Below are 18,157 nucleotides of genomic sequence, written 5' to 3' on the forward strand. Positions count from 1 at the left end.
ATATGCAGATCACAGACAGAAAGGTGCCGGCACAGTGAGCCGCCACACTCCCAAAAGCATCTGCTGCACTTCTGCCTTCTTGCACGCGGATGTCACACATCTTATTCAGTCTTCCTGTCGTTCACACGAGTTGGCTAAACGTGTAGCGCACCACCTCATCTGAGCATCGTCCGCACGAAGAGACTGCAAACACTCCCCCAGCTGTGTGTAGGATACACTGTTGAAGAACCGGAGCGTTTTATAATCTCTTTTTTTTTTTATCGCATTCTTTCGAGATTACAAAACAAAAATCTTAAAACTTTCTTATCGGTTTGCTTTATCGTGAGCTCAATTGCGCGCGCATTCCTTTAACGTTTTAACCAAGCTGAGCTCGTGACCGTAAGCTCAGTCTGACGCCATAGTTACCGAGAACACGCTCCTATGTATCGTTTCTGTTAAGCGTAACGACACTGTTGAACTGTCCGCTGCACGCACTCTCTTCCTATGTGGGGTGGACCTCGCTGTGCGCGTGAAGTTCATTCCGAGCCTTCCGGCCGAGGCGCGCGCTTGCCTCATCCTCTCGCTCTCAGGCAGCAGCAGCGCGCGGCTCTTTCACTCCCGTGTGTCCCCTTCGAGTCTCCCACGGACAGCGCTCTCGCTTCACCCACCTCCGTCCCCGAGCGTCCCGACTCGAGGATTGTCCGGAGTGATTTCTTTTTGTCAGGTAAGTTTCTGCTCTCTGTTCCAAAGTAAATATCAGAGCGGTGTAACACATCTGGCTTACTGTGTTTGAGACTAAAAAAACAAAAAGCGAACAAAAAAATGAAAATAAATAAACCAAACAGGTGCTTTACTACCAAATTATGGGGTCATTCAACAGGTGGGCTGTGCGTCCTATTTAAACTTCAGCCCTATATGTGAGTAAATTCGCTTGACTCGAGACAAAGTTCAGCTGTAACGACTTAAAAGGATGCGAGCTGAATGCCTAAATAAGTAGAATATTTTCCACTTTTCTAATGCCACAGGGCGCTGTCGTTGATTTTGAGCTTCTGGTGAAAATTGAGAAACGTCGGTATCTGTTTGAAATAAAAGGAAGTTTGTCTACTTGCTATGAGAAGTTAATCAAGTGTGGGTTTACCAGTAGCTTACTTCCACTCTTCATGATAGACAGATGTCACAGAGGGTGATATTTAGAAATCAGACTTGCTAATAGTGCAATTTTTCTTTCTTTTTTTGCAACAGCGGAATTTACCAGAGAAATTGGTCCTCTCAAATGGATCATTTCCAGTATAAGACCTTAGTTATTGCCCTTTTAGCTTCTTCTTTTTCTTTAATAACGGCTTAATAAATCATACAGGCTCTGGATTTATGGTAAAACGTGCCTGGATAGGGTTAATCATTTAGGCCTAAACCCAGAAGAGACTGTTAAACATTCCTTCACTAAATGTGACTAATTGGCCACATGCCTACAGGAAACCACCTTGAGGAAAAGGTATAAGAGGTTTCTGTGGCTTTATCATAGCCTCATTGTTGGAGGTATATGCCTTTTTTTTCCACCCCAATCACTGATCGGGAAGCTACAGATAGGTAACAGATTACAAATTAAAACGTTGAAATATCCGCAAGGGAGTTGGCCAGAAATCTTTTAGGGGCTGGACAGGGAGAAACAGGATTAGGCTGTCCAAGGCTGGACTTCATCACTTCCTGTTTCTTTACCAGGTCAGTTCCTGTCTTTAGCCTTGGAGCAAGGCAGGAAGGAAAGGGGCGTGGATGCGCTTTTTAGTGAGAAGTTTAGAAAAAGACATAGTCACATCGCACAGCTTTCTTAAGGACCGGAGAAGGGCCGTGACAGGTGAATACTCATACAAGATGAGGCCTGCAGCCTGATAGTCACACACCCCTGCACCCCTGCGGCGGTGTGGTCGAGTTGACAAGTTTCTGTACGTTTTCATCCATGCCGTCATCCGAGGGAGAGTCTTCATGATGAACCCAAAGGACCAGACAGTGATGCTCTATTTCTTAAGAAGCAGGCTGAAAGTGTTCAGCCTCAGTGCACGCAAACGCTCATATATGCCTCCAGCCGAGCCAGCTCGGGGCCTCTGTATCTGGAGGATATGATGACATCATGTGGAAACAGGACATCCCGATAACCGAGGCACCTTACTTTTCCACTGCTGCCTTCCAGCTCTGTCTCCCTGTGTTTAAGAGTGTGTGTGTGCTATTGTGTGTGTATGTGTGAGGGTTCAGTGACAGCTTGTTTCCCATTGTCCTATCATTCCTGCCCCACTCACACTCTGCATCCTGTGGAGTTTCCTGCCCATGGGTGAGAGAGTCAGTGGGGGGAGAGAGAGAGAGAGAGAGAGAAAGGTGAAGTGCAAGGAAGGTAAAGAAAGAGAGATGAGGGAGAAGAAGGGTGGAGGCAGTCTAAGATTGGTGCAGAATTGGTGTAAGAATACGAAACACCGTGTGCATGTATGTGTGTGTGTGTGTGTGTTGCTACAGTGAGTTTTCCCGCTGGGAGCAGCTTATCTACAGTCCACTGTTCAGGAAAGGGTGTGTCCTTCAGATTTTAGATGTTTGTGAGAGTGACGATGGTGGTGGAGGGTGATGTTATTGTGATTCTGTAAGAATGCAATGAATGTGGTTTTATTTGCTTCCTTTAATTGTTCCGAGTGAACACACAGCAGATCTCCATTTATCAAAAGTAAAGGTGACCGTACTCAATGAAGTGTGACTTAGTTTTTTCAGGTGCTTGCAGTTTGACTACATTATATCCACTGATTCTCAGATTAACATTCTTAACTTAATCTCGAAGAGGAGACATTTTGCACATAAAGTTTACAGAGTGCTCAGTCGTCAAAGGAGCTTGCAGTCTGTCACATTTGGTATTTATTTTGCTGCATGTATTTTTAGATGCCTACGCATCTTTGCTTTTACTCGTCTGTCACGTAGACAAAGAAAATTCAGTAGTCTGAGAAAAAAAGGCAGAGAGAAAAAAAAAAGCAAAAGTAACTTTTGGGAAAGAACTCCAACCACCATATCTGGCAAATACCATGCATTGCTCATATCATGGCTAATCTCATAGCATGGCTAATCTCATCCCATCGGTGAAGCGCGGTGGTTTATTTTCAGAGGCAGGAACAGGGAAACAGAATTGAGGGAAGAGTGAACGTAGCCAAATGCATAGGGGTCAGTGGAGAAACACCATGAGACTGGGCCACACCTTTCAGCAAGGCGACGATCTGTATGTCTTACAAACTGGTGGAAATACCCCTTTTTCTTTAGTTTGTGGCATAATCACGTATGTTTGTGTAGCATGCAGGTCTGTGGAACCACAAAGACTTTGACTAGCATGAAGCTGAATGGAATATAATGGACAAGTAAGAGCATTTTATTTGATTTAAGCAAGGCCTCTTAAAATAAAATAAGAAACTCAGAAGATTTATTACACCACATTATGTTGAGAGCTGAGTATACCTGCTCAGTAGTGGCAATAAAGAATGCGAATACAGGCATCTGTCTCTGTCCTTGGTTGGTCGAGCTAAGCTCAGATCTAAACCCGCTGAACAGCTGCAGAGAAAGGTGAAGATGCCAGTTTGTGGATGCAGCTCACTCTGCTTGCAGAGGTCTCCCAGGAAGAGCCTGGAGAGACTTACCCTGAGGACTGAAAGCTGTAATTTGAATACATTTGCAAGAATTTCTAAAAAGATGCCATTGACGTCTTTTACATTGTAAAATGTCGAATGCAGGAGTATTTTTACAGTCTGGTTTCTCCCACTCTGTTTACCTGAAGGTTAGTTTAAGCTAAAACAACAAAAGCAAGACCCAGAAATGCAGGTACGCAGGTTTTGAAGTCCTATTTCCAAGATTTATGTCTCCTGTCTCTGTCTGAGACAATGGAGATGAATGAAATTTAATCAGCAGTGCTCACTGCAGTTAGAGCTGGCATTAAAAAGTCATCAGGGATTCCTCTTGTTGTTGTTTCTTTTAAAAAAATTTATTGTCGACCTTTTTTTTTTTTTTTTTAATGAAATCAAGTGAAAACCGTGTGTAACGAAACTGTACCGTTCCAATGATCGAGAGGGGAAATGCGGGTGTTTGGGTGAAGTAGCACATGAAGTGAGTGAAAAGAACTCGATGATTTTAATATCTGAAACAGATATCAGTGATTAGCACATGGTGTAAAAGGCCCCGCTATTGTAGACAAACGTATCACAAACCAACACCGCGCTTCTCCCCACCAGAGGAAGTAGCTTCTCTTTCACAGAGTTTTATTATAGTGTCTTCTGTATGTTTGTCAGCTGCTATTAAAAAAATCCGCTTTGACATGCAGCACCCAGTCAGATGTTTAGTTTTGACACCTGCGTTTTTTAAAAAGAAGATGCAAAAAGAAAGTGCACTTATAGGATGGTCAAATGTGATGTGCTATGTGATATCAGAGTGTGGCATTTTGTTGAGCATAAGGTGAAAGGTTTTGTGTCTGCACATATGACTGACCTACTGATAATAATCTTGACACACATCTGGTAAAAACTGCAAGCCGTTCATTTTACAGCTGTTTCTTGCGTCTGCCGTCTCATTTTTTCATTATGGTGTCAAAGAGGAACTGGATTGTTTGCTGGATCGTTACGCATGCTGGTGTTTAGCGCACTCTCTGCTTTTTTTTACACAAGTCACGACATATATGCAGGGTATCAGTTTGACTCTGCAACCCCCACCTCACCACTCATTGCCAATACCACCAAACACCCACACTCATAGTCTTCTCTAGTACCTTCATCTACCTAATGGTAGACTGAAACCAAAACCCTGAATGTTATCACAAGGCAAAAACAAAAAAAAACAACAACGAGGAGGAAATACACTCGCATATGGGTTTGTGTTTAAATCTGTATCTTGACTGTGTCACTTACTGGTATGTAGGAGCACACTTGCGTGCCTTGCACCTCACTCTAGGCTGTGCTTTGTGCCGTGTGACCTCCACAAGTGTGTGCATGTTTTCTTTTTTTGTTTTTGTTTTTTAAATTAAGGTGTAAAGATGTACGGTCCTGTTAATAATCAGATGTTATTCTATGTGCAGAGAAAATGGCGGATGAGAGAGTGATTATCTAGTTGAGAACAATGGGTTTTGCAGCCGCCCTGCAAACACTTCCAGTATGTGAAAACCTATCTGTTACTGTATCAGTTCAACCTGTGGTCATCTGTCAGTCTTAGACATGCAGAAGAAGATGAGGTGAGGGAGAGGGCGAAATGGAGATAAAGATGAAAGGGAGAAGGGTCCTTTTGCATCCTCTGCCACTTCTACTTTCTGTGGACTGTCACAAAGAAAGGAGAAGCTGAAGGGAGGGTGAAGGGAATAAGAATGAACGACTGCTGTCGGAGGGGTGTGGGCATGGAGTAGACAACAGCAGCAACACAGAGGAAAGTCTGGGTGTGTGCACTGGGGGTGGGGGTTGGGTGTGTGTGTGTGTTTGTGTGTGTGTGTGTGTGTGTGGACTCTGTCCTCAGTTTCCAGGAAAAGGGGGGAGCGATCACAGGGGTGGACAGGAAACTCAAACAGGGCTAACTTCCTGCAGCTCTCATGATGGCCAGCCTGATAGTGAATAAGTGTTTGTGTGTGTGTGCAGGATTGTGCACACATAGAGGCTTTGCGCGCTTTCGCTTTGAGCGCGGTCGTCTCGATGTAGGTTAGAACAGCTTTTGCTGCTTTAAAGATGGAGAGGTTTGCTGGGACAAACTTGACGCTGCTCACTTGGACCTCTGGTGTGTTTTCTGTAATGAAAGTAAATCACCTTTTTTTTGCTGCTGATGCTGCTATAACTTGTATTGTTCTCCCTTTGTGTGACTTCCCCCACATTCCTCAGTAGGTGGGGTGGCTGGAGCCTGGAGCTTTTTTCTTCAAAGGTTGCCAGTTTGTATCCCGTGGCCATTGTGTACACAGTTATCAGTCTGATAGCTACACCTAGCTGAAACTAATGAAGAGGTCTACAACCGCTCTCAGAGAAAACTAGTTGATGTGAATTATTTCATAGTCTTTTGAAGGCAACTTTGGGCACCACTGTTTAATCTTTTGACCACCGCATAATAACCAAGAAGGGTAAAACAAACAAAAAATTGCCATCTGAAGGGACTTTGCATTATATGACACTACAAAGATAAAACTCTCTTATTAGTGCGCTTTTATTGAGAACAGGGAGAAAAAACTATGACCAGGATGTGTGATGGTGGCCATTTTCTTCTAGTTGACTTGTAAAGAGAAAACAAGAACATGAAAAGCCCGACTGTTTGCTTTATGACATACAGTCCAAAAGCTAAAGCTGTCCAGCTCAGTGTAAATTAAATGGTTCCTACAAAACACTTTTCTGCTCCACACAACACGTCTCACTCACACACAGTCTTACAAGCACGTTTTCCTGCGCGCTTTCTATCTAATATTCACATCAGGAGAAACTCAAAGTTGAGTACCAGCAGACTAGAACAGCCAAGGATGGAACCACCAACCCTCTCTGATTAGGAGGTGACTTGTCCTACGTCCTGAGCCGCCACCCCAAAAGGAAACTGAATCTGGGACAGTTTTTCTGTCTTCTTTTAGTTATTTTGTGGCATTTAATGTGTTCTTTGTTCATTGACCTCCGCTACCTCTTTAATTCGGCAGAGGTTTCATATTTGGAAAAAATGACGACCTCTCGATAATCTCTGCTTACTCTCTAAAAAGGGAATAAGCATATTTCCCAACTTTTGAACCAAGCTAAGCAAAACTAATAAACTGCTGAGTGGTTCATTTAGGTTTTCCTAAAGAAATGATGTTGGAAACAACCTAATTTTTCACGTTTACATTCCTTTCTATGATGGTTTTTGCTTTGGCAACGCCTGACAGTTAGCTGGAAACTGGAAGTCAAGGTTGCGTACATTCGTGCTAATCAACACAAAGGCATTTCGCACTGTTACAGACGGTCACTTTGTGTCAGTTACTCTGCTGTAATCCTGACATTTATGGGCTTATTTCATCATATGCTCGAACAGAGAAAGCAGGCGTGTTAATGCGCATGCATACACTCACACTCACAGCTGTTGACCAGAGAGAATGGCTGAATACCCTCTCTCGAAACAAGCAAAAAGGGAAGTGGCTAACCTCACATCTCTCACTGTCTATCCTTATCTCGAGCTGTCTCTGACTCTTCTTTCTCTAACCTCTCTGCCTCCTCACTTCTGCCTTCACACATCTCTTTATTCATGCTTTACCGCTCTCGAGGCTCTCGCTCACATTCTCCCCCACCTTTTCCCTTTCCGCTTCTCTGCCACTCATCCTCCCTTTGCCCCGCTCTCTCATTCCAGCCCTTGTCACTCACCTTTTCCCTCTTTTTTTTTTCCAGCTGCGATGGTGATTGACAGATGATCTGACAGAGGAAGACATCAGGTGAGAATAAGTTAACTTCTCCTTCCCGCCCTACCTCCACCCCTTTTTCGCTTTCTTCCTCCTCTTCCTTGTTCAGGGAAGTTAAGTTTTATATTAAAATTTTTTACTTCTCTCTTTACAGTTCTCCATATTTTTTTTAACCCCCTGTATGCTGATTTGTGTTGGTTTCACTTTCTACTGATTTGTGTTTGAAGTCTTAGCTTGTATAAAAAGATTGTGGAAATTATGTAGGCGGACTTAAATGTGGTCTGTCTCTTTGAGGGCTTTTCAACGTATCGCTGGTATTAGAGATTGGTGAAAGTTTAAACAGGATTTGTGTGCAAAATCGTCACAGACGCGCGTATCTACCCGACATGCACTGACAGCCGTGTAATGCAACAAGAAAGTAGATGCTCGTGGTACGCGTCATATGTCAATATGGCGTTGCTAGCTTCAACGTTATCATCGTTATTAGCGCTGCCTGCAGTGCATGCATCAGCGTAAACAAGATGGTGCTATGAAGTCAAATAGTGTAAAGTGTTAAGTAGTGCAAAGGCAGTAAATATAACACCAGGTTTTTCCCTTTTTAATATGGCGTCATCGTAACGAGGTCAGAACAAGCATTTTGAGTGTAAGAGCATGTAGAGGTGCATGAGTAGACGACTCTGAAGGGGAGATGAGCCACATTTTAAATCGAGTAGAGTTTTTGCTTTTTATGGGCACTATTTGGGAAATTTAGGATCGCACCTCTTGGGTTTGCTTGCTTAAACAGTATAAGCTGTCTCGATGCATGCCCAGTCATCTATGTAAAGCAAATCCAAGAAAGTTGATTCTGTTCATCTAGATGTGGCATTTTCAGTGGGATAAAAATGTTTCGGCACTCATTCAGGTGGCTTTATAATCTGCTGTATCTGAATTTTTTTTTATTCCATAAAAATCAGCATCCTAATGAAGGCAAGCTTTAGCAAACTTTACCAACAACAAAAAAAGCAAAATGTTGAGTATTCTGAGGGGATCAAACACTTTGGCCATGAAAACCACAGTTAAGGTCCCAGTCCTCCTAAAGGCAGCGAGAGTCTGCAATGCCCACTTCCCAGGACATCTGCCCTCAAAACGCAAAAAACTCTGGTCTAGCCTTAGCAAACCTTTTCTCTTGCACATATTCACAAGAATGCAAGAATTTTTTTTAAAAGAAATGAAAAATAATGAAAAGAAAAAAGAAGATTTTGACTTCTCACATTAAAAAAAAGTTGTGTCTTGTTACTGTAACGCTGCTTTGCTGCGTTGCTTTCATAGACGCCGTCTCCGTGCTGGTTATCATGGGGTGTGCCTGTTGCAAGCAGAAGAAGTCTGCCAAAGAAGCAGCAGACATAGCAGATCTGTCTCCTAGCAACGCAGGTGGGAGCTCCGTGGCCTTGAATCAGGGCCGATACTGTCCTGACCCGACTCAGACCATCCCGGACTTCAACAAGGGCTTCTTGTCCAACAGCGCATTCCCCAACACCAAAATCAACCAGCGGTCAGGAGCCATAACAGGTAGAGCTGAGCCTGTGTGTGTTTGTTTGTGAGAAAGATGAATTTACAGTCCCTCTAAACAATTAACATCGTATTAGCCCTCCTGCTGTTTTTCAGTCTATGTCTGCACTGACATATTCAAAAGACCTTGACGATACCGTCCAATCATTCTCTTTCTTGTTTGAACACATGTGCAGGTGGTGGAGTAACTCTCTTTATAGCGCTGTACGACTATGACGCCCGCACTGAGGACGACCTCACTTTCCAAAAAGGAGAAAAATTCCAAATTATTAACAACACGTGAGTATACTTTTTTTTTTTTTTTACACATTGCTTTAATGAAAAACAAAGCGGAAAAAACCCCACATAAATATATCTCCATCATTAAGAAACACGACAATCTGTGTCAGGAGCTCATGAAACAATGTTAATGTGATCTGTGTTAAAGGCGTTAAATTAAATCACTAAGGACTTCTGAGACGTAATTAATTTTGTTTGCATACATTAAATACCACAGGCTGCAATTAAATACCACCCATTAACACCGTGAACTGCCAGAGGTCTCAGCTGCTGCTGGCAATGCTGACAATCTTTTGTTCTTGAAAAAAAAACAAAACCCTTTGCCCTGCTCAGAAATCCCGAATCCCATTTATATGATGATTTACATTCAGACGGGAGTTTTTGGGGTTTCTTTTACCTAAGTTCACACCTAAGCTGCTAATCTTCTTTCCGATCTATGCTTTTAGTTTTGCTTTTAGTTACATGAAGATCATTTGGTTTGCTAAAAAAGGCTAATTTATCTTCCCTCAAGAGGTTATTTGCATTTTTCACTTCATCAAACATAACCACAGCTGCTCCCAGCAGGCATTCACTACAACTCAAAAGTTTGGGGTAATTTAGAATCGTACATTTTTTTTCAAAAGTAACATTGATGAAAAATGTTTTAAATGACAATAAATGATTAATAGAGTCACTATTCATAAATTAATATCTGTTTTTGAACCTACTTCGCCACCACTTCTGTGTTCAAGTGTTTGTGCTTGTGTTAAAAAGCCTGTTTCGGTACTTTTAGCACAGCCCAAAATAACTAGAAAAGCTAATCCGCTTCAGCGGTCGTGTGTTTGATTAGTATCACAAAGGGAAGTTTCTTTCTGACACATTTCTGTATTGTTGATCTAAGAGGAAAAAAATCAATGATGTGTAACACACTGCTTCCTTTCAAAGAACAGGGCAAACTACCTTTGACCAGAGTGTTAACAAATGAAAGAAATGTGAGACTGCAGCGCATAACTGAACAAGAAGTAAAGTACGTCAGGGTCTCTAGTTTGAGAAAACGATGCCTCGTATGATCTTGGCTGGCAATATTATTACACAGTACCTGTAAGAGCCATATTGTGGTGTTTTGTAGAGGCAGTCGTACACACTGGGGTATAAAAAACTTGAATTTTTGGTGTTTCCTGCTTGGAATCACCTTTGTTTCTCAGCATTGCACTCTGAGAGAGGGTTTTTTAAGGGTTATATATACATATGGCAACTGAATTGAACCCACAAAGGTCGCTGTTTTAGACACTTAGCTACCGAGGTTATATAGGTTTTTTCACCAGCACAACATAATTAGAATGAAGGTTTCTGTAGTGGCTTTCTTATTAACTGCCATTTATTTCTGTTTATTTTCATGTTATTTTGCATAAAAGCTACAGATCTTTCTTTCAAAAACAGTGACATTGCTCAGTAACCGAAAACCTTTGAGCACTGGTGTTTTGCAAACGATGAATTTTACATGTGCGTGTGTGTCTTTTGTAGAGAGGGCGACTGGTGGGAAGCTCGCTCTCTGGACACCGGCAACTCGGGTTACATCCCCTCCAACTACGTAGCTCCAGTGGACTCCATACAAGCCGAGGAGTGAGTTCACAAGCAGTAGCACATGCCCTGTTTGAAGCGAGCGATTATGCTGTGTGATTGACATGTAGTCTGAAGGCAGAGATCAAGCGAGGGTTTGCCATTTTCTGTGGGTGACCTGTGTGATGTTGTCGTGGTGACAGGTGGTATTTTGGGAAGATGGGAAGGAAGGATGCGGAGAGACAGCTGCTGGGTCACGGCAACCCAAGAGGAACTTTCCTCATACGAGAGAGCGAGACCACCAAGGGTGAGATGGCTACACACACACACACACACACTCACTCACTCACTCACTCACTCACTCACTCACTCACTCACTCACTCACTCACTCACACACACACACAGATCTGAATCCTCTCCCTTCTCCCGCCTCTCTGCAGGTGCTTACTCTCTTTCCATCCGTGACTGGGACGACAACAAGGGAGACCACGTGAAGCATTACAAGATTCGTAAGCTAGATAATGGCGGCTACTACATCACCACCAGATCACAGTTTGATACCGTGCAGCAGTTGGTCGTGCACTACCAAGGTAACAGAAATGCAGGAAATGTGCACTCCTTTCTGCCTTTCCTTCGGAGTGTGAAAGCATTCTTTTGCTTTTGCCTCTTCGGCTTTAAACCTGCATCAGCAACATTTACAATCTCATTCTGTTCTGTGCCACTCAAATGCTCATAATTATGAGCATTTGAGTGGCACAGAAAGTAGGTGCAGTAACCAAAGTACTGCACACGTGCAGCACTGTGGTGCCTCCATTTTTTTGCGGCTTACGTTGCTTTACTCTGCAGATTCGTGTTTTGAATAAAAATTAATGATGGATATTAAGCTTTTAATATGATTGTTTTACCAACTTCCTTATCAAGTTATCAAACTGAGGTAAACCTCAACAGCCGCAACATTAAAATGGAGTTTACACTTTGGCGTTTCATAAAAATGACGTACTATGTTTAAAATACATTTTGATATGCCTCACAGTTAGGAAACTTGTAATGATGTGTTTGTGAGACATGGTTAATCATATTTACTTTGTTAAATGTATCTGAGTGCTTTAACCACTGATCACTGCAGACTTTTTAACCTTTTATTTAGAGTTTGTGTAACAAGAAAGGCTCACACCCTGTACTTCCTCTGTCAGTATAAATCTGCCCCCTAGTGGCTGCTACTGAATTTTTTTTTTGCAGTTTGTGATAATCAGAAGCCACCTGACAGTTTTATCAGCATAACTCAAGTGTCCCTGTTTTGCCTTTTTGTATCTACACATGCTGCTGCTGTTCAGAGTGTCTGTTTATGTCTGTTGTGCTGAATTTCTCCTTGCGCCTTTAGTTTTCGGTTAAGTTGTCAATTGCATAAGCGCATAAGCAACCTGTCTTGTTCTTCCTTTATCTCTGCACCTGCTGTTTTCTTTTCCTCCTGTTTCCTTTTTTTTTGCCTGCCTGTTTGTCTCTCCCTCTCGCTCTCAGAGAGAGCAGCGGGACTGTGCTGCCGTTTGATTGGCAGCTGTAAGCGGGGCATGCCTAAGCTGGCCGACTTATCAGTGAAGACCAAGGATATGTGGGAGATTCCCCGTGAATCTCTCCAGCTGATTAAGAAACTGGGCAACGGCCAGTTTGGAGAAGTCTGGATGGGTAGGGCCAAAGGGGAGGGGATGCGTGTGGGTGAGAGGAGGCGAGATAACAACAGATGCACACCAGAATGAAAACACATTAAAACTGCAGCAGTCACATATAACACGTAAGCGTTTGTTGAGTTCGAAGAACATCAGTAAACATTTCTGGTGTGAGGAGCAAACACGGTAAAGCCCTGTGATCTGTGTTTCTTGCTCTCTTCCTGTATCTTCAACAAATACACCTGAGGATCAGACCACACAGACGTAGGAACGCACACATCATTGTCAGATGTAGTCTGCACCTGTTTTTACATTTTCTGAGGCAAATACTTAATAAATTTTTTCAAAAAGTGTGTTTTACATCCAGGTGTGTAAAGTTGTTCTCCTCGTCCCCTGTGACTGCATGTGCATGTTTCATCATCTCACTTCACCTCTTTGTCACCTCTCCCACCCACCCTTCTTCCTTCCATCTTTCCACCCACCACTTCACCCCCTTTTCTTCATCCATTCTTAACCCCCCCCCCCATCTCCACCTTCTTGCCACCTATCTCCTCCTCCTCCTCCTCTTCCTTCCTTACTTAGGCTCTAATGACGGGCTGTGTTATTACCTGACAAAGGCCTGTCCCAACTCCACCCCGCTCACCATGGGTCTCGGGCGGGACGCCTGGGAGGTACCGAGGGACACGCTGGCCCTGCAACAGAAGCTGGGGCAGGGCTGCTTTGGGGACGTGTGGATGGGTGAGACCGACGCCGCCAACCTCTGACACCCTCTAGAGGCACAGAGGGAAAGCTGTCTGTCATTGTCCTTTGTAGTGTCTGCTGCTGTCCTGTGGCAAACATTGTTGGTAGCACTCATTGTCTGCCCTGTTGATGGCCATTTATGTCAGTGTATGTGAGATAGTATGTGTATTCCAGTTGAATTACCTGGCATTGCCAAAAAGATGTTTTTGCATTTACACTTACGGAAATTTCTGTCAAATCCCAGCGTTTTGGCTTTCTGAGCCGTGCAGAGTTTCTCCCCGAGGCCCGGCCGAGCTCTGTGTCTGTCCATGTAGCTCAAGTGCTGCTGGTTTTGACGTAAGACCAGAACCTCCCCCTTCCCTCCCTCTTCATCTCTCTCACACATCATGCATGCTCTGTCATATGCATGCAAAATAGCCTGCATGTTGTGTACCTGTTGTCACACATACAGATATTTATATCAGGCAGATATCTACATCTGTATGTGTTGGTGTTTGTGTTGTCATATTTGTTGGGTACAGTGGATGTACAGTATATGCACCCTTCCCCGTGTCACACTGACATAAAGACAGGTGCATTCGTCCAGGTTCTGAGGTGTGCGCTAACACACGCTTTTCTGTATGCCAGGCATGTGGAACGGCACCACCAAGGTAGCGGTGAAGACTCTGAAGCCAGGAACCATGTCCCCCGAGGCCTTTTTGGAGGAGGCTCAGATCATGAAGAGACTCCGTCATGACAAGCTGGTGCAGCTCTACGCCGTTGTGTCTGAGGAGCCCATTTACATTATCACTGAGTTCATGAGCCAAGGTATCAGGAAAAGTAAAACCGCCACGTGTGGTTGACACACTGTAGATATGAAATGCTGCCCTTACAGCAGGTAGAAACCTCAATGAACATTTGAACGCCCCATAAATTGGACTGGCTTTTACTTCCCTAAATGAGGTGACAAACCTCTGAATTTGTCATCATAATACACCGACAGAGCAAAATAATATACAGATATTACCAGGATAAACGTATAAACAAATAACAATGGGTAGATTTCTTTAATTAAGTGCAGTAGTTCTTGGGAAATTAAAGCTGGTTCTCAGAAACTCCCTATCTAGTAATGAAATCTTTCTAGTAAATAAATAAATAAATAAGTAGACCACACTTCCAGACCTGCACTAATAATTATTTTTAATTGGCTGCCACTCTAACTTTCATCCATCTTTCAAAAGGACATTTTTCAGATATCCTGCTTGCTTGGCATCAAACAAACTACCAAGAACAAAAACCTAAGCAGTCACCAGCGAAGGCTTTCACGCCACACAATAATGAATTAGCAGAAGGGATGGTGACTTAAGGTGGCACTGTGTGAAGTGGAAGGTCAGAGTTAAGGGCCCCCCCCCCCACCCCCTTGATTCCCCGATAAACAAAACGCAGAATCCCTACCAAAACCAGATTCTCTTTATTTTTCTGGACCGCAGCAGGTATAAGAGTCTGTCGTGATCCCACCTGTACCTCACCTGTAACTTTTTTAATTTAGGAAGTTTGCTGGACTTCTTGAAAGATGGAGAGGGGCAGAGTCTGAAGCTGCCTCAGCTGGTCGACATGGCTGCACAGGTGAGTTATAGTCAGGCACACTGGAAAAAAGAAAGAAAACAGCTTATAATCTACCACAGGTCTGAGCACCTGTCGTCTGTGTGGGTGTGCAGATTGCAGCTGGAATGGCGTACATCGAAAGGATGAACTACATCCATCGTGACCTGCGAGCAGCCAACATCCTCGTTGGAGACAACCTGGTGTGCAAGATCGCCGACTTCGGCCTGGCTAGACTCATCGAGGACAACGAGTACACAGCCAGACAAGGTAGCACGATGTCACATTAACTGCGTGCGCCTAAGAAAAAGAGCCACACTCGCACAATGCTGTGATTAACAGTTTCCTTCTGCCTCCATGTCTATATTTTTATACACAACCTATCCTAATTATATGATTATGCATCTCCACTGTGTTGCCATGGTTTCAGGGGCGAAGTTCCCCATCAAGTGGACGGCTCCAGAAGCTGCGCTATATGGACGCTTTACTATCAAGTCAGATGTCTGGAGCTTTGGCATCCTACTAACCGAACTCATCACTAAGGGACGTGTGCCATATCCAGGTACTGCTCTGTTTCTTAATTCACATGCAGCAACAGGTTTTTCCTTATCCACAGTGAAATTCCCAGGGGTTATTTTTCATCTACATTCTTAAAATTTTTTATACACTATCAACCATCTGGAAAAGCAGTCTCAAAGAAACCTAATCGCAGCGGATGAATGAAGAATATCTCTAAAGAACCTGCTAACCTCTTGTGTAAACTAACATGCAGCTTATGTGCTTCCCTGGTACTGTATGTACCACATGGAAAAACCAAACGGACAAAACATTTATATTTAAAAAAAAAAAGAAAGAAAGAAAAAAAGAGAAACCAGAAAATTACTGCCAGTCTGGCTGTGATTACAAACCTCTTATAGAGGGCTGTCAAAAAGAATAATTTGAGACTAATTGAAGAGCACTAATGTGAGGGGATCATAAAGTTCTGTGACTCCACTCGTAAAAATTTAAAACCATTCCTGATTGAAATAACAGGTCCGTAATGCTCACTGGATGCCCATCAGTGTGCCTTTAAACTGAATTTTGCGTTGATGAAAAAGCTGAAGTTGCCGGGGGCCCACAAAGATTGTTTTGGCATGTGTCATGGTTCAAATTCAGAGGGCTATAAAAGTCCTGAAATACTGGGGTTTATACAGTTTTCCAAAATATACAGACCCCCCCAATGGACAGACCTGTTTCACTTTAAGACCATTCACATCTACTATGTAAAGAATTCCAGATGTTTATGCACCATTTATAAATTACAATACTGGAAGTGGTCAGATCTTTATTTTCTTCAGAATCCATTGGCACTTTTGTCTCTCTCTCTAACGCCAACATTCCCGCTCTCTGCCTATGTCTCTTTTTAGGAATGAACAACCGTGAAGTGCTGGAGCAGGTGGAGCGGGGCTACCGGATGCCTTGTGCCCCGGGCTGCCCGACCTCGCTCCATGAACTGATGCTGCAGTGCTGGAGGCGGGAGCCTGATGAGAGGCATACCTTTGAGTACCTCCAGTCCTTCCTGGAGGATTACTTCACCGCCACAGAGCCACAGTATCAGCCCGGAGAAAACCTGTGACCGGCACACGTGTAGGGCAGGCGTGACAGCAATACACTGACGGGCACGCTGTAGTACTCATACTCATGCTCTCAGGGTATTTGACGTGCATGTACCATACAGGACACACACACGTACACACACATATAAAAGATTCATATTATTATTACTTTGTTGTAACTGTTTAAAGACAGTTTCCCCTCTTCTGTCTTTGTTCACTGCAGTCTGTTCAGGACAGATCAGTTAGGCGTGTTGAAGAGTTGGAGCTCTTCTGGTCAGGCCTTGCAGTAATGTTGCTTCACTGTGTAACCATGACAACAAGGAACTGAAAGAAGATGTAGATGGCTGTGTTGGGGTTGGGGGGGGGGGGGAGTCGAGTGGATACATGATCTGTTCAGCTGCCATATACGTTCAGGTCCTTTGATTTCTCTTTTTGAGAGGAGCTAGATTTTACTTTTCGCCTGAGATAAATATGTTGTAAGAGAAAGAACCGCAGGTGCAACAGGTGATTATCACGCATTGCTTTAAACAGTCTCCAAAAGCAGTCGAAAATGAACCTCGTGCCCCTATGTGGTCACTGAATAGATTATGTACATTGTGTACTAGGTTCTGTGTTAACTGAACAGAGATCAGTTTTTATCTCTTTCTGATAAAAAGAGCTGCTGAAGTGATATCAGAGTCATGCCTGTTTCCTGCTTTCCACCCTATCGCCAATGTGTGCCTTTAAACTGGTCAAATGACTGTTTTCAAATAAGTACCTTTAAAACTGTGCTATGAAACTTTGAGGGATGGTCAGGAATGCGCTTTATTTGTCTGATATTTTGTATGGCAATTTTGTATGGATTGTCTCTTTTGTTTGTTTTAATTTAACTTGGATATATCTGTGCATCACAAAGATTTCTATATCTAGTTAACATGTATACAATTTTCATCCTTTTGGGAGGGCAGGGCAATATGGTATCCATAACAGGGGAAAAATATATCAGAGGACTGTGGAAGGATGGTGTCTGAAATGAATGTAAGCTTCATGATGAGATTCCCCTGTCATGTCGTTGTAATAAAGATCAGATATCTTTTTTTCGAACATGTCTCTGATTATGTGTGTGCTTGGACACTTACACCGTCATGTCGTCACACTATGTCTTTTTTTATATGCATATGTAAAATGACATGATTAAAAGCAAATTTCGAGTTACTGTCAAACTTCTGATTGAGTTGAAAGGCAAATTTAGTTCTTTTAACTATTTAACTTTATTAATTTGGCAACTTCTAGATTCAAATTAAAAACAAACACTACACTGAGACATTTTCCTTTCACTTTATTATGATCTTAAACACACGCCGTTTTTACTAAATGGGCCTACCAGTTTATATTATTTCCACAAACTGCTTTGTAAAAGGTCTACAATCACAGGTGAAAGACACAAACATAACTGTGTAAATAAATATACCCACGTGATCTGCAAAACCATTGTTTGATATGTGAATACAGGACTAGAACAAATAGTTATAGTTATAAACTTAATGGGTATTAAACAAAATATTTGTAATGTGCACATTTTATTGAGCAAGGTTAATATCAATGTAGAGTAAATGCATGGCAGTCTTTTGCAGCGTGTTCATTGTGGATGTTATCACTATGACAATGAAAATACCAACCATCAGTCAGCCTCAGCGGCTGTGTAATTGTTGCATCAGCAATTCCCCTGAATTTACCAAAGATTGTTAATGATTTCCAACAAAGAGACACAAAAATGTTTGAATAGTTTCTAGAAAAGTGATGAAGGAATGAAAAAAAGAAACCTGATACTTGCTATGAGTCATTCAATGGATAACTCTTGATCCAG

At 42.8% G+C, this 18,157-nt stretch overlaps 1 protein-coding gene across 3 annotated transcripts; it reads left to right on the forward strand.

Annotated features, from left to right (window-relative positions):
* The first annotated feature begins 82 nt into the window (after positions 1–82).
* On the forward strand, positions 83–17,394 carry yrk (Yes-related kinase). Of its 3 annotated transcripts, none has more exons than XM_026155662.1 (12): positions 83–703; positions 8,672–8,911; positions 9,088–9,190; positions 10,694–10,792; positions 10,933–11,036; positions 11,171–11,320; positions 12,249–12,413; positions 13,763–13,942; positions 14,664–14,740; positions 14,833–14,986; positions 15,147–15,278; positions 16,123–17,394. In XM_026155662.1, the coding sequence occupies exons 1-12, from the start codon at positions 484–486 to the stop codon at positions 16,329–16,331; spliced, it is 1,833 nt and encodes a 610-aa protein (XP_026011447.1). In that variant the 5' UTR covers positions 83–483; the 3' UTR covers positions 16,332–17,394. The 3 variants fall into 3 exon arrangements, with proteins under 3 accessions (XP_026011447.1, XP_026011445.1, XP_026011446.1); XM_026155660.1 differs by lacking the exon at positions 83–703 and adding an exon at positions 7,353–7,396; XM_026155661.1 differs by lacking the exons at positions 83–703; positions 12,249–12,413 and adding exons at positions 7,353–7,396; positions 12,977–13,132.
* Positions 17,395–18,157: the final 763 nt, after the last annotated feature.

Source organism: Astatotilapia calliptera, chromosome 22 (assembly GCF_900246225.1).
Source record: "Astatotilapia calliptera chromosome 22, fAstCal1.2, whole genome shotgun sequence".
Classification (NCBI taxonomy): domain Eukaryota; kingdom Metazoa; phylum Chordata; class Actinopteri; order Cichliformes; family Cichlidae; genus Astatotilapia; species Astatotilapia calliptera.

Coding starts and splice junctions, on each gene's coding strand:
- yrk (XM_026155662.1), top strand. CDS start 484: ATGTGGGGTGGACCTCGCTGTGCGCGTGAAGTTCATTCCGAGCCTTCC. Junction 8,912..9,087: donor GCGGTCAGGAGCCATAACAG/GTAGAGCTGAGC, acceptor ACACATGTGCAG/GTGGTGGAGTAACTCTCTTT. Junction 12,414..13,762: donor GTTTGGAGAAGTCTGGATGG/GTAGGGCCAAAG, acceptor TCTGTATGCCAG/GCATGTGGAACGGCACCACC.